The sequence below is a fragment of the Amborella trichopoda genome, chromosome 8 (genome assembly GCF_054954075.1).
Source record: "Amborella trichopoda isolate Santa Cruz 75 chromosome 8, AtrichopodaSantaCruz75HAP2 v2.0, whole genome shotgun sequence".
In the NCBI taxonomy this organism is placed as follows: domain Eukaryota; kingdom Viridiplantae; phylum Streptophyta; class Magnoliopsida; order Amborellales; family Amborellaceae; genus Amborella; species Amborella trichopoda.
The window spans coordinates 19,195,117-19,211,513 of NC_142343.1; the positions used below are offsets into that span (position 1 = coordinate 19,195,117).

Consider the following 16,397-nt stretch of genomic DNA (forward strand, 5'->3'; position numbering starts at 1 on the left):
AAGCACCTCTCTCTCACCCAAATTGATGAGAGAAGAAATATCTGTAACGCCACCATGAGAAAAAATCTTCTCTACCATGGTGAGAGAAAAAAAACCCACGTCTAATAATGACAGAAAAGCTTTTCTCGTGAAGATAAAGCGACAGATTATTCCTTCTCTCTCTAAAAATAACCCACAAACGAAGCCAAAATAAGAAGTCATTTTAATTTTTATTGGGGTAAAAAATTCATCAAAAAAGATATTCAAGAGGTCCTTTGTTTCCAAGTAATATTGTTTATCCTTAGGTCCAAAGAAGTAGAGAACTTAAAATTAGAGGGTAAAGAGATATTTCCCTTTTTATATTTATAGACAAATTTTTAGAGAGAGAGAGAGAGGGAAGGCCTTGAGAAACATGTCAGGGAATCGGCATCAAGGACATGAAACGAGATTGGACATCGTGAGCATGGAGACAAAGGCCTCAATTTCAGAAAATTCATGAAATACACATTACTCTGAAAAACCACATTAATGCTTTTTTTATGTATTTTGCCAAAATCGAAGCCTTTGTTTCCATGTCAATCTGATGTCGTTCTAGACCTGTCCACATTAACTGTAGAATTATGAAGCAGCCCAATATCATTACCAGAGGCTGCTTCCTTGCATCCATTTATGAACAAATAAATAAAATAAAATAAAAGGCCTTTTATTTCACTGCAATTATAGTCCAAACCATCGGTCTAAGGTGAGAGATGGAGTGGAACCTAGATAAATTACATTGACCGGGACATATAAATTACATTACAAATAAATCAGATAAATCACCATCATTTTGATGTGCAATGATGAGGCACCAGGATAACAGCAACCAGGCAAGAATAGACGCCCGGCAGGGGTGCCTCCACTCGCAAAAATACAAATCAAGAATGTCGTAGAGGCATATTCTGCAAGAAGGACTTGAACAATATGAATGCTTGCCGAGGGCGATGGAGTGGAACTTCATGACCAGCTCCTGTTATTGTCACAAAAGTCAAACCTCTGTAGACTTGACTCCACCCACCAACCTGCAAAATACGAGATCAGGTGGTATTATTTCTGGAGTGCTCCCTCTCTTGAATGGCTAATCAGAAGAAAGCATTGTATCCCTTACGTATACCCACTACCCACCTTTCCGTTGTCATACCAGGGATACCAGTTCGTCAAGGTAGGGAGTTTGAGTGCGTCTAGAGAGTATCGTGTTGCTGTCACTGGTACAACTGAATCAGTATCACCACTGGAGGAGAATGACCCACCAAGCAAACAATAAGAAGCAAATACTTATAAAAATCTAAAATGGTAATATTATACTCAAGAAGTAAAGAAAATCGATACTACAATCTGTCATATCAAACATGGATGTGGCATCTTTTCAGTAAGAAATTCAGAATAATGGGGTTCAAAGTCTTGTGAAACGATAACAAACCCAACCTTTGGTTAAAATTCTTGAGTTACCAACATTGTAATACATTTCAGAAGCACATAGAACTTCATGTAAATGAAAAGATGCACGAGGCAAAAACTCATTGCATCATATACACTTACATCCAAGGGATTGTGTGCAAAGTCATGAGTTGCACATTCCCCTAGTAGAATTCATTAACCTCAAATGTTTTCTTACAAGTGATATAATTTCAAACGGCATTTTTCTTTTTTGGTAACTACAATAGAAACCCACTTTGTTAACCTTTTCTCAAAAAAAAAAAAAAAAAAAAAAATAGAAAGTCACTTTCAAAAATCAATAAACTAGCCGGCCAAACCAGGAAAATCAGTTCGACAACCATTAGAAACAACTTCATAGTCCCTTTAGAGCTCTGTACAACCTCTATAGAGTGATAGAGCACATTAAGAACTTAAAAGCTTCATACTGCAATCTAGGTGAGCAAATTTACTATAAATCCAGGTGAGAAGGAACAGACGGGCACAAATTTGTGCTCCACTAGATAACTACACCCATCACAACCTTTAACTACACACACTATATAGAAAGAAAAGTTCTATATAAATTTGTGCTACACTTAGATACACCTGACACAAATACAAAAATTGCACTTAAATAAAATAATTTGTCCAAAATACCCATGTAGGTTTAAGGACTATGTTGGTCAATTTATGTTTTGCAAAAGTTTTTTATGCACCTCCTTCAGAAGTGTGGATGCCCAAAATTTCAAGTTAATACATTTTGCATAAAAAATATTAAAACTAAAAAACCGTATGCCATTGTGGTTGTCCATTTTTTCCCCTTGTAACTGAATTATTGCTAGTCCATACTTTTCCTATCCTAAGGAACTCATTTCTATAAATATGTATTTTTTATGCTGTTAACTGTTGTATTACAGAGAGTATAGAAAGTACAATAGAGTTGCTGAGGAAGTCCACAGGGCAGGTCTCATGCCAAAAAGAAGTCATTTCTATAAATATTAGAATATGCTATCAAGTTAATCACATAAACATATCATACACAACATGTGTTCCTGATATATCTATTCTTAGCTTACAATTATGCATGACATAAGCATTAAATAAATGAATGCATGAAATACCTTGGCACTATTATCGGCTCTCGAGTTATAACCTAGGTATGATGCTCTAAAATGGCAGTTAATGGATCTGACATCTAGCTAAGCCAAATGGATTCGGGAGCCAATTGTAAACGGAGATGATAGATGCCCTGATGGATTCAACAGCCTACGAAGTGATACACCCAAGTGTTCCAAGTTTGGTAACCAATATAGGAGTAACGCCTTGTAAGGATGCTAAAGCAGCTTGTGCTGCATTAAAGCTCAGACATCCTGTCATGGGGAGTGAAAAGGTTAATAAGCTTTTACGCCTCATTTCTAATCTTGCTAGCAAAAAAGTTGACGGAATGAATGTGGGCAGATGGTTTTAGAAGATTCCATCAAATATAGATAGCATTGCTTTGTTCCAAGAGAACTTATCAATGCTGCAGTACCTCCAACTTTAGTTGCATTACAGGCACTCCACCTTCACCCTTGTGTCACGTGTCGACATGTGTCATCACTTAGACACCCACACGATACATTGTCCTTGTGTGTACAGAAACTAGAGTAATGACACGGCATGTCAACACATTTGAAAAGCGTGTCTGAATTTCAGACATGCAGGATCACTACTTTTAACTCATTTAAAAAACTATTTCATTCCCAGGTTTTGAACCCATGACCATTGAAGATAGTACCAAAAGTACAAATTGATGTGGTATAAAGTTTAGGAACACTTTAATTGAACCAAAAACAACAATACAACTTGCTTTAACTCAAAACTCTCGCTTATAGAAAGCAAATACACAATTACAGTTCTTTAGCACAATGATACAAACATCTTAGACTTTACATACTACTGAAAATCAACTCTAAAACAGTCCCCTTATGGGGCAAATTACATACCACTCACACCAACTCAAAATTGAAACACTTAGTTACATACAATGGACATACACCTTCACATAATCAAATTATATCAACCAAACTGCCCCAACAGTTGCAACAGAGAATAACAACTATAAAACAGAGGTATTAGAGTGCCAAAAGTACTTAGGAAGTCAATGGTTCGAACCCCTTGTGCTCGGCCCATGATTGGGGCGCTTTTTAGGACTTAATCTTGTCCCAAAGATGAGTGCACGAGTGGTTTATATAACTCAAGGGTATCTATCCAATTTGGGAAGCTTAAACACCTTTGAAACACTTCTTATGGTCTATAATCAATAACAAAATCAACCCACAACAGTTTGCAAAAGGAACTAGGAAGATCCGATCAAAATCGAACAAGATAAAGCAAAACTATGTAGTATAGTCGACCGGACCACCAAAACGGGATTGCATGCAAAAGTGTCGACTCTAAATGATTCAAAGAAATAATAGATCTTTGGAATTTGATGGTTGAATATAAGAAATGCACCAGAAAAAATCGGGTAGAGAAAATCAAGGGCAAACTATGCTCAATCAAAGAATCATCAAGGTATGAAGCTTATAGTCAAATGGATGACTTCCCTATATAAGGCTATCATAAGGATCACATGAAGCAAGGGTAAAAGGTTTACAAAGCTACTGTAACTAAGAATTTTCAGCAAGCTTTGAAGTGAAAGAGGATAAAGAACAATAGAGAAAAACTCATTTGAGGGTTTACCTTGATGATTGCTTAACATGAACTTGATCTCATATAGTAAAGGACCACCTTAAAACTCCAAATATGATCAATGAAACAAGTTCTACAATAGCTGATACATGGAGTTCATGGGAGTTCTTGCTCTTGCTCTCTCTCTCTAGGTTCCTTTTTGCTTGTAAAATTCTTTTTTCCAAAAGATGGGGTTATGTTGGACCAAAAGATTGTATGTATATGAAGTGTTTGAGTAAGATTCAATCTCAACCCTTGATGCACATCATTAATAGCACATGAGAGGCCAATTATCCCTCGCTACTCATCCCCATCCACCACCAAGATGAAGGGATGAGATTTGCCACTATTATCACCTACTAAAACCCTAGTTCAAAGTCCCATTTACCTTCTTACCCTTAGCTCCATCTTTTATTCCAAACATGTCCAAATGTACTTACAAAAAAGTGCTGAGAATGTTCAAGGGCAAAGGGCAAAACAGTAAATGGCATGGCATCATGGCATGAGAAAGGCAAAAAGGAAGTTATGACACCACCAATAAGATCAACCTGACCAACACGCTTCACATGGACTGTACACCTTCACATGTGCCACTCCAATGGTGCATCTACATGAAATATTCACATGCAATGTAACCATTGTGGATATTAATTTTAATAATAATTTTTATCTCAAAAATTCCCTTGGCTTCACACAAGCCAAGTATATCACATGTGTGACAATAAACCATGTGATTAAAATGTAACTTTAAGTTATAACCATATAACATAAGATTTAAAAATTAAATAATTAAGTGTCAAAAGTAGAAGGGGGCCCATGGTGTCACGTGGCCACCCCACTCGAGTGCCACGTGGCATCTGCGTGAATGTCTTCATTTAGAATTAAGGTCAAACAATTTTGAAAGACACATTTTTGTGCTTTAAAAAATTCAGAAATTTTTTTCAAAAATCCCAAGAAATATTAGAAACATGTTTACACAATTTTTACAGCATTTCTTATCATAATTAAATCAAACTAAAAGTATATGTGAGATCTCAATGCTTTGACTTAGTAACGTGAGTACTTCATTGGGCTTTCCATCGGTGTCTCAAGTTGACCCAATGAACCTATGCTCCACAGTCTATGGCAGGGAAACATAATTGGTTACATCAAAATCATTGAACCAGAGCTTCCCACCATCAAACTTCTCATGGATTACAACTGTACCCCTATGGGATATATTACTATTCTATTACAGGAGTCCTCTCAAAGCACATGTGCACAAGCTCTTCCAATGTCGGACAACACATATGGAAGAGTGGCTTCCTATGCGAATGAATGTGCACATGTCATGGAATGGTCTCGTATCAAGATACAAACTCATATCTCTTAAGTCTTGACCATTCCATACAGGGCCAGCTCTCATCACAAGACACTCGGATTCTTTTACACTCGATTGGTAACTCCAAGCCCTAGCTAATCACATCAATTATGAGGCATTCTAACCTATATTGTCTTGACCTAGAGGTGACCTCACACCTCCTAAAGAGATCACTCTCTCAAAACGTAAACTCTCAATTCCTCATATGTACTCGAGATATTAGAACCTAGGCCCCAGTTCGCAAAGCACCCAGATTTTATCTCTCACTCACTCTCACTTAGTGAGAGACTCTTGGCATTAAGGCCTTGAAATGTCATTGCCAATACAAATAACCAAGCCATTATGTTTATATTTGCAATATATGTTACTTCTATCGCTATAAGGTTCAAAATCCCATGCTGTAAATGCATGTGTTGCATTTTATTACTTTATAAGATAAAGTAAAAAATTACAATATTAACAAAGGAGCCCTTTAATGCATGTCCTTTAACACATGCATATGCACATGCACATGCTTATGAATTTTTTGATGGAAAGTTTTTTTTTTTCTCCATATTTTTTTATTTCCTAAAACACCTTTTTGCTATGACAAAAATGCCCCTAGCCATATTATGATACATTTTGCATGTATCCCTCTTTCCGAGTGTTAAAAAGAAAATTCATTCCCCAAAAACCCATCGTTGGAATGTTGATATTTAAAACGGAGATGGGTTGGGAGAGAGCTATAGTGTTATAGTCTCTCCCTCACTACCCATTATTCCTCTTCCTCTCTCTCCCCCCCTAAATTTCAAAGGTGCCTTGATCACAAGGGAGCACCCAAAGCCTTGCAATCACCTTGAGATAAGCTACTGATTCTATTTTAATGCTCCATTACCCTTACGTTCTCTCTCTATATTGCTACTAATCTCTTCATGTTTCAGAATTTTAAGCAAGATATTGGGGTGCTTTTGATGTTTTTTGAGTTGTAGATTTGCTTATTCTCTACAAGCCCTAGTTGGAGCAATTGGTGAGTTCGTTCCATGCTTCATATTTGCTCATTTGGTATGATTCACAGCTAGGATGAAGCATGAAATAAATGATAACAATTGGGAGATTTGATTTGATGATTTGAAGAGCTCTTAATTATAAATATATACTTATGCTTCTTATGTGATTGGAATATGTGCATGTGAAGTGTTTGATAATATTTTTAATTAAGGTTCAAAGGAAGGTCTTCATATTATTTTGCATTAATCCATATTAGTAGCCACTCTAAATTGATCATAGCATTTGATACCAGAGCGAGGTTACTTGGAATGGCTCCTACAAAAACTATTCTTTCCGATTTGATGAAGATAGAGAAATTAGACGGTTTCAACTTTTCAATTTGGAAAAGTAAATTGTTTTTTTTTTTGGAAAAGTAAATTGTTTTTCTTGCTCCATCCTATGGAATTGCTATATGTGATTAATGATGAAACACCAGCTGAACCTGATGATGTTTCAACTCATAGAGATAGGCAAAGGTTTATTAAGTTGAAAGATGATGATTTCCCATGTAGAGGTGCCATTCTTCATTACCTTAGTGATAGACTGCATGAAGTGTTTGAATGTTATGATAATGCTAAAGAATTATGGGCTGCTATTGATAAAAGACGTATCGATGAAAACTATGTGGCTAAGTGTGAATTGTATGAAAGATACAATATGTATAAGATGAAGGAAAATCAATCGGTACTTAAATATTTGGATGATATGTGCATCATGGGTAACAAACTTGCTGGTTTGGTGAACCCATAAGTGAACATCAACAAATTATGAAGATTATAGAAAATCTCCCCAACTCATGGAAGTATTTAAAGTAAAATTTGCGTCATAATGGAACTGTCCATACTTTAGATGATCTATGAGGACACTTAAGGATGGAAGAAAATGATAGAGTTAAGGAGAAGAATGAAAGGGATAGAAACCAAGCCTATGTAGCAATGGCCAACAAGAATGAGAAGGCAAAATCCAAAAAGAAATTTAAGAAGCCTCCACTAGGACAAACTTATTTGAAATTTAAGAAATGTTATAATTGTAATACATATTGATATATTGCTAAATATTACAGGTAACCCAAGAAGAAGGATGCTAGACAAGTGAGTGACACGCAGGATTTTACCTTTGTGGTTCAAGAATCCTTGATGGTGAGTTCCCCCGATGAGTGGTAGGTAGACTCAGGAGCTACTTGGTACATTTCTAACATCAAGAACAATATGGTAGACTTCACAGAAAAGAGTGACGGTGCTGGAAAACTTTACATGGGCAACTCGTCTAGCATGGATATTTTTGGAGAGGGCATAATTAGATTTCACTTCCAACCAGTGGCACTTTGACTCTTATTGATGTATTGTATTCCCTAGATATGAGGAGTAACTTACTTTCTCTTTGTAGAATTGATAGGAATGGAGGTGATGTCTATGTAAAAGATGGAAAATATTATTAAGAAAAATGGTGTTTTTGTTGTAAAAACCACTATGGTTGGCAATATGTACAAGCTTGATCTTGATAATAAAATAAAGAGGTCATTTGCTTATAATCAATGTTCCAATATTTGGCATAGAAGGCTTGGTCACATTGATTATGGAAACTAAATAGATTGATGAAAAAAATATAATTCTTTATTTAGAAAAAGAGATACTCAAGTGTGAAAGTTGCCTAGAGGAAAAAATGTATAGGATCCTAAGGGTAAAAAGGCTCTAAACTTACATGAAATTATCCATACTCATATTTGTGGTAAACTAAAACCTAAAAGTCTTGGTGGGTATGAATATTTTATCACTTTTATAGATAATTATTCTAGATATTCTTATACTTATTTAATAACCCATAAAAATGAAGCATTAGACAAATTCAATAAATATAAAGTAGAAGTTGAAAATCGATTAAATAAGGAAATTAAAATTTTTCAAAGTGATAGAGGAGGAGAATATATATCATATGAGTTTAATCAATTTTGTAGTGAGAATGAGATAACTAGGCAACCTTCCTTACCATATACTCCTCGACAAAATGGTATGGCCGAGAGAAAGAAACAAACCTTGATTAATATGGTCAATTGTATGATACAAGAGGCCGGTGCAGAATATTATTTTTGGGGTGAAGCTATTATGGCAGCAACATACATATCAAATAGAGTCTCTTCTTAAGCGACTAATGTAACACCATTTGAGTTGTGGTTTGGAAAAAAGAGTAGTTTAGATCATATTAGAGTATGGGGCTCTTTAGCACATGTTCATATTCCTCGTGAAAAGAGAGAGAAACTCATCATCATCATCTTAGCATTTTCCCAATCAATTGCGATCGGCTAAAAGAGAGAGAAAGTAGGACCTAGAAATGTCAAGTATATATTTGTTAGGTATTCAGCTGATTCAACGAATATAAATTTTACAATGATGAAACTAAAGAAATCACAGAGGGTAGAGATGCCCATTTCTTTGAAGACTTTCAAATACCAATATATAGGCAAGCTAGACTTTTGGAAGACGGTGGTCGAGAGGAATAACCAAATCCTAGGACAATTCATGTTAGAAGCTCTTCATACATTTATCCGACCACTAAGTTTTATGAACCTAGAAGGAGTACTAGGGAAATTAGAAAACCTAGCTATTTCAATGATTATGTTTATTAAAATGAATTGAATAAAGTACTTCACAATTTTAAAGACACAACTAGCTCGGATGAAACAAACTCGAAGCTATGAAGGATGAATATGAGTCCCCAATGAGCAATAAAACATGAGTCATAGTGGATTTGCCTTCAGATAGAAAGGCAAAATTGGGTGTAATTGGTAATATTGAAAAATATAAAACTACGTTAGTGGCTAAGGGGTTTGCCAAATGGAAGGAATTGCTTTCCAAGAAACCTTTTCACCTATAGCAAGAAAACCTTCAATAAGAATAATATTAACAATAACTAATCATCATGATTTTGAGGTTCATCAAATGGATGTAAAGTCTGCTTTTTTAAATGTTGAACTAAATGAGGAAATCTACATGACTCAACCTGAAGGTTTTGAATCTCTAGGTCAAGAAGATAAAGTATGCAAATTAATTAAATCACTTTATGGTTTAAAGCAGTCCTCAAGGAAGTGGTATTTAATGTTTACTAAAGCTCTTAGAGAATTTGGCTTCAATAATATTACTGCTGATTACTGTGTATCTACTCGATACAGTGGGAGTATACATTTGATTTGGTCTTGTAAGTGGATGATATAATTTTATCTAGAAGTGATGCAAAAACCATTCATGATTGTAAAGAGTGGTTATCCTCCAAATTCGAGATGAAACACATGGGATATGTTGATAATATCTTAGGAATAAAAATGACGAAATATAGAAAGTAAAGATTGTTAGTTCTTAATCAAGATCAGTGTATCCTTAAGATATTAAAGAAATTTAATATGGTGGACTCCAAACCAATGGCCACCCCGATTGACAAAAATTGTAAAGTATCTCAACAAATGTGTCCTAAAAGTGACAAAGAAAAAGAAATTATGCAAAAGTACCCTTATGCACAAGTTGTTGGTTCTATGTTATGGGACTAAAGATCTTATCCTAGAAGGTTATTTGTGATGCAAATCTAAGAGGAGATATTGACAATTATAGATCCACATTAGGATGGGTGTTTACATTTGGTGGGGCATGTATATCTTGGGGAAGTAAAAAGCAAAAATGTATCTCACCATCCACTATGGAAACATAATATATTGCTTTATATCATGCTTCAATAGAAGCCATATTCTTAGACTAGTTTCTTAGTGAAATGCCACTAGTCAAGTTTGATCACACACCCACAATAATTTATTGTGATAATCAAGCAGCAATAGTCATTTCTAAACACCCAATCTATCATGGCAAGTCAAAACATATTAAAGAAAATTACCGCTCTATAAGAGAATATGTGGAAAATAAAGAAGTAAAAGTTAGTTATCTTCCTATTCAATTGATGATTGTTAATCCACTAACAAAAGATACTCATGTGTACCATTTTGTAAGAAGCGTATTTGCCACGGGACTCAGACGTATAGATGAGTCACACTGATATTAGTCGTTGTAGCATATTGATATTTGAGCAAAATATTAGAACCTTAGTGGTTGTTACATAGTATCATGGATAGCCTTTGTGGCTGTATTAATTACTATAACGATCATGTGATTACCTGCCTTTGTGGAATTTCTAATTTTATCTCGATAATGTCTGTGCGACATGAGCATCTTAGTGATGCAATGGTATCTTTGTGATATAGTAGTTTCTTTGTGATCCACTAGCCTGTGTAGCATGAGTATCTGAGTGATGCAATGATATCTTCGTGATACAGTGGTTTCTTTGTAATCCACTAGCCTATGTGGCTAGTGCTCTGAGCATTTATGGGTGATTAGACCTTTGTAGTTTGCCCTTGTGATTTACAAGTATGTATATTTCGGCAATTGAGGATCTCTTAGTGAGATGCATCGCTTTGTGGGATTATATGACAACTTACTGCACCGATCAACTACCAAAATTTTGGTAATGGGCGCATGTATGGCATCAGTAGTGAGGGTTTCTGCCACATTGTGTTGTTGGGTTGAGAGAGTATGTTGCAAAAACCTATGCATGAAGTCCATAAGATGGTTGATGACGACGCAATATGTCACGACGTTTAATAAGCGTGGGAAAGTGTGTGGTGGATGCCACCATTGAGTAGATGGAATGTATATGTGGATGGACTATGGATTACTTGAGGATGTACAACTCAAGTGATCATGATGGAGCACATCATTCCAATGGGTAGATGATTTTATAATAATAATAAAAATGTCGAAAACAACAGGGGAGTGTTGACATGAGGTTTTTTTCTTCATATTTTTTTATTTCCTAAAACACCTTTTTCTTATGATCAAAATTCCCTTGGCTATATTATAATATATTTTCATGTATCCCTTTTGTTAAGTGTTAAAAAGAAAAAAAAAATCATTCCCCAAAAACCCATTGTTGAAGTGTTGAGGCTTAAAACGAAAATGGGTTGGGAGAGAAAGCTATGGTGTTCTAGTCTTTCTTTATCACTACCTATTATTCCTCTTTCTCTCTCTCCCTAAATTTCATAAGTGTCTTAGTCACAAGGTAGCACCAAAGCCTTGCAAGGTCACCCTGAGACGAGCTACTGTTGAGTCTATTTTCATGCCCCATACCCTTAACTTTCTCTCTTTATATTACTACTAATCTCTTCATGTTCCAGAATTTCCAGCAAGATATTGGGTACTTGTGATAGTTGTAGTGCTTATTCTACAAGTCCTAGTTGGGGCAATTGGTGAGTTCATTCCATATTTCATATTTACTCATTTGGTATGATTCATAGCTAGGATGAAGCATGAAATAGATGATAACAGTTTAAGGATTTGATTTGATGGTTTGAGGAGCTCTTAGTTATAAATATATGCTTATGCCTCCTATGTGATTGGATTATGTACATATGAATTGTTTGATAATATTTTCAAGTGAGTTTCAAAGAGAGATTTTGATCTGATTTTGCATTAATACATATTAATAGCTATCTAAATCGATCCTAGCATTTTTGTTAATATTTATCAACTTATCATATGCATATCTGCACATATTTAATATGTTTGTCACTAATTTATTGTGTTGTTAATATGTGCCCATACATACTCAAAAATATTATCCCTTGTTTTAATATCTAAAATTAAGACAAGGTTTATAATCTAAAAGTTAATTGTCTTTTATGGGATTTAAATTAGGAAAAAGTTTATATAAGGTTGCAACCTTAAAATGTAGAACTACGGATGCACCTCAAAAAAAATCATCTCGACATCGAGATGTATGACTAGGAAAAATAAATGGATTTTGAGTATCATAAATGGTGCATCATACAACATATTATCTAGACCGTCCATTTTTAATATTTTCATATGTTTATAGATTATAGATCTACTTGATTTTAACAATTTTTTGAGTTTAAAATTTTATAATTAGATATAATAATAGATTTTGAGATAGTCCTAAAAATATTTTACATCAAAATTATATGCTATGATAAAATTTGAAGGTGCGCCTTAATTGGATTGTTTAAGGTTGCAACCTTATGGAAACCACACCTTTTAAATTAAATATGCAAGCTTCTAATTTGAAAACATAGCGGTTTTATTGGCACAAGCACCAAATTGATGGATGCTTTACATATATGTACAAAATATTATTACTAAAATGATTTATATATAATTGTAAAATATAAAAGAATAGAAATAAAGATATTTTTATTACAAGACTAGATTCATTTTTGGGAGACTGTGGTATCGAGCCTATTACCCAATTGTGGTCAAATTTGAATTTCTTATGGGGCAATGGAGGATATAACTTTTCAGAAAAAATAAATTTCTAAGATGGATTAGTTATCATGATATAGAATTGTTAGGATCGATTTAGAGTGGCTACTAATATGGATTAATGTAAAATTAGATCAAAATCTCTCTTTGAACCTCACTTGAAAATATTATCAAACACTTCACATGCTTTGAATCCAATTACATAAGAAGCATGAGCAATAATCTATAACTAAGAGCTCCTCAAATCAAGAAATCAAATCCCCAAACTATTAATATCTAATTCATGATTTATCCTAGCTATTACTCATACAAAATGAGCAAATATGAAGTTTTTATAGAACGAATCACCAATTGCTCCAACTAGGGCATATAGAGAATAAGCAAATCTACAACTCAAACATATCAAAAGCACCACCCAATATGTTGCTAAAAATTCTGAACCACAGATATTCGTAGAAATACAAAGAGAGAGAGAGTTCAGGGTAATGGTGCATGAAATAGACTGACAGTAGCTTGTCTCAAGGCGACCTTGTGAGGCTTTTGGGTGCTCCCTTGTGACCAAGATACCTCTGAAATTTGTAGAGAGAGAGAGAGAGAGAAGAATTACGGATAGTGAGAAAAAAAGACTAGAACACCATAACTTTCTCTCCCAACCCACCTCTCTTCAAGCTTCAAAATTTCAACGGGTGAATTTTTTGGGAACGAGTTTTTCTTTTCCTTTTAACACTTGGCAAGAGGGATACATGCAAAATATATTATAATGTCTAGTTTTATTTTGGTCCAAAAAAAAAGTGTTGTAAGAAACTAAAAATATATGGAGAAAACTCACGCCAACATTCCCCCAATGTTTTCGACATTTTTTTTTGTTATAAAATCATCCACCCATTGAAATGATGTGCTCTATCATGATCACTTGAGTTGTACATCCTCAAGTAATCCATAGTCCATCCACGTATACATTCCATCCACTCAATGGCATCGACCACACACTTTACGATGCTTATTACACATTGTGACCTATTGCGTGATCATCAACTATCTTAAGAATTTTATGCATAAAACATACTCACAATAAGTACCCAACAACACAATGTGTCAGACACCCCCACTGCTGATGCCATACATGCACCCATTGATAGTTTTATCGATGCATTGAGTTCTCATATAATCCCACAAAGAGATGCATCTCACTAAGAGATTCTCAACTATCGAAATATACATTCTTGTAGATCACAAGGGCAAACCACGAAGGTCCAATTACCCATAACTGCTCAGAGTATTAGCCACATAGGCTAGTAGATCACAAAGAAACCACCATATCACTAACATAACATTGCATCACTAAGATGCTCATGCCACACAGGCCAGTGGATTACAAAGAAACCACTATATCACGAAGATACCATTGCATCACTCAGATGCTCATGCCACAGTCATCATCAATGTGAAACTTGGAATGCCACAAAGGCAGGAAATCACATGATCGTTATAATGGTTAACTAAGGCTCCAATATTTTACTCAAACATCAATATGCCACAAAGGCTAATATCACTGTAACTCATCTATGCGTTGAGTCTAATGGCAAGTACGCTTCTTACGAAAGGGCCTACATGAGTACCCTTTGTTATTGGATCAACAATCATCAATTGAGTAGGAAGATAACTTACTTTTACTTACCTATTTTCCACATATTACCTTATGGATTGATATATTTCTATATATCATTACTTGCCATGATATATTGGGTATTTAAAACCGGTTATTGCTACTTCATTATCATAATAAATTATTGTGGGTGCATCATTAAACTTGACTAGTGGCATTTCACTAAGAAAGTGCCTTAAGAACATCACTTCTCTTGAAGCATGATATAAAGCAATATATTCTACTTCCATAGTGGAATGTGAGATACAATTTTTCCTTTTACTTTCCCACGATATACATTGCCCACCAAAAGTAAACACCCACCCTGATGTGGATCCTTAATCGTCAATGTCTCCTCTTAGATTTGCATCACAATAGTCTTCTAGGATAAGATCCTTAGTTCCATGACATAGATCATAATTATGTGTCCCTTTTAAAAATTTAAATATCCTCTTTACCAATTTCCAATATTCGATTCCAGGGTTAGCCATATATCGACTAGCAACCTCCACTACACAAGCTATTCCAAGTCTAACACAATTCATCAAATAGTTAAGAGAACCAACAGCTTGTGCATAAGAGTATTTTTTCATTATCCTTTTCTTTGTTACTTTTAGGACACATTTCCTTAGATACCTTACTATATTTTTCAATCGGGATGGCCATAGGTTTCGAGTCCACCAAATTAAATTTCTTTAATATCTCAAGAGTATACTGATCTTGATTAAGAACTAACAATTTTTTATTTCTATATCTTGTCACTTTAATTCCCTAAGACATTATCAACTTGTCCCATGTCTTTCATATCAAATTTGGAGGATAACCACTCTGTAAAATCATGAATGGCTATTGCATCACTCCCAGGTAAATTCAAATCATCCACATACAGGACTAAAATCAAATGTATACCCCCGCAGTATCGAGTATATACATCGTCAAGAGCAGTAATATTATCGAATCCAAATTCTCTAAGAGCTATAATAAACATTAACTACCATTACCTCGAGGACTACTTCAAACCACAAAGTGATTTTATTAATTTACATACTTTATCTTCTTGACCTTGAGATTCAAAACCTTCAATTTGAGTTATGTAGATTTCCTCTTCTAGTTCAGCGTTTAAAAACACGTACTTTTCATCAAATTAATGAAAACCTTAAAATCATAACGATTAGTTATTGCTAATATTATTCTTATTGAAGATTTTTTTGCTACAGATAAAAGATTTCTTGAAAATCAATTCCTTCCTTTTGGCTAAACCCCTTAGCCACTAACCTAGCTTTCTATTTTTCAATATTACCATCGGAGTTCAATTTCTTAGAGTACACCCATTTACAACCAATTGCCTTTCTATCTGTAGGTAAATCTACTACAACCCATGTTTTATTGCTCAGTAGGGACACTCATATTTAACCTTCATAGCTTCTAGCCAGCTACTTTCTTCATCGGAGCCGATTGCGTTTTAAAATTATGGGATACTTCATTCAATTCATTATAATAAATATAATCATCAAATAACTAGTTTTTTTTGTTTTCTTAGTAATTCATCTAGGTTCATACAACTTAGGTGTCGGATCAACTCTAAAAGAGATTTTTACTTCAGTTGTCCTAGGATCTGGTGATTCCTCTTGGTCACTTTCTTCTAAGAGTCAAGATTGCTTATAGATTGGTATTTGAAAGTCTTCAAAGAAGTGGGCTTCATTACTCTATGATTTTTTTAGTTTCATCATTGCAAAATCTATATCCCTTGGAATTAGCGAAATGCCCAACAAATATACAATTGACACTTTTAAGTCCTAGTTTCTCAATATTTTCATGAGGAATATGAACATGTGCAAAAGAGGCCTATACCCTAATATGATTTGAACTAGGTTTTCTTCCAAACCACAACTCAAAAGGTGTTACA

The 16,397-nt window shown here is 34.6% G+C and overlaps 1 protein-coding gene across 2 annotated transcripts in view; it reads right to left on the reverse strand.

The window, feature by feature from the left end:
* Positions 1–661: 661 nt before the first annotated feature.
* The window catches only part of LOC18440407 (serine carboxypeptidase-like 27), a 35,666-nt gene continuing 19,930 nt past the window's right edge, over positions 662–16,397 (reverse strand). For both annotated transcript variants that reach the window (XR_016061191.1, XM_006850554.4), the window contains exons 8-9: positions 1,144–1,249; positions 662–1,040 (exon numbers count right to left, since the gene is read on the reverse strand). Coding sequence is in view for 1 of the 2 variants with exons in the window: in XM_006850554.4 (XP_006850617.1) it covers positions 897–1,040; positions 1,144–1,249 (250 nt within the window). In the remaining variant the exon portion in view is untranslated. The remainder of the gene's footprint in view (positions 1,041–1,143; positions 1,250–16,397) is intronic.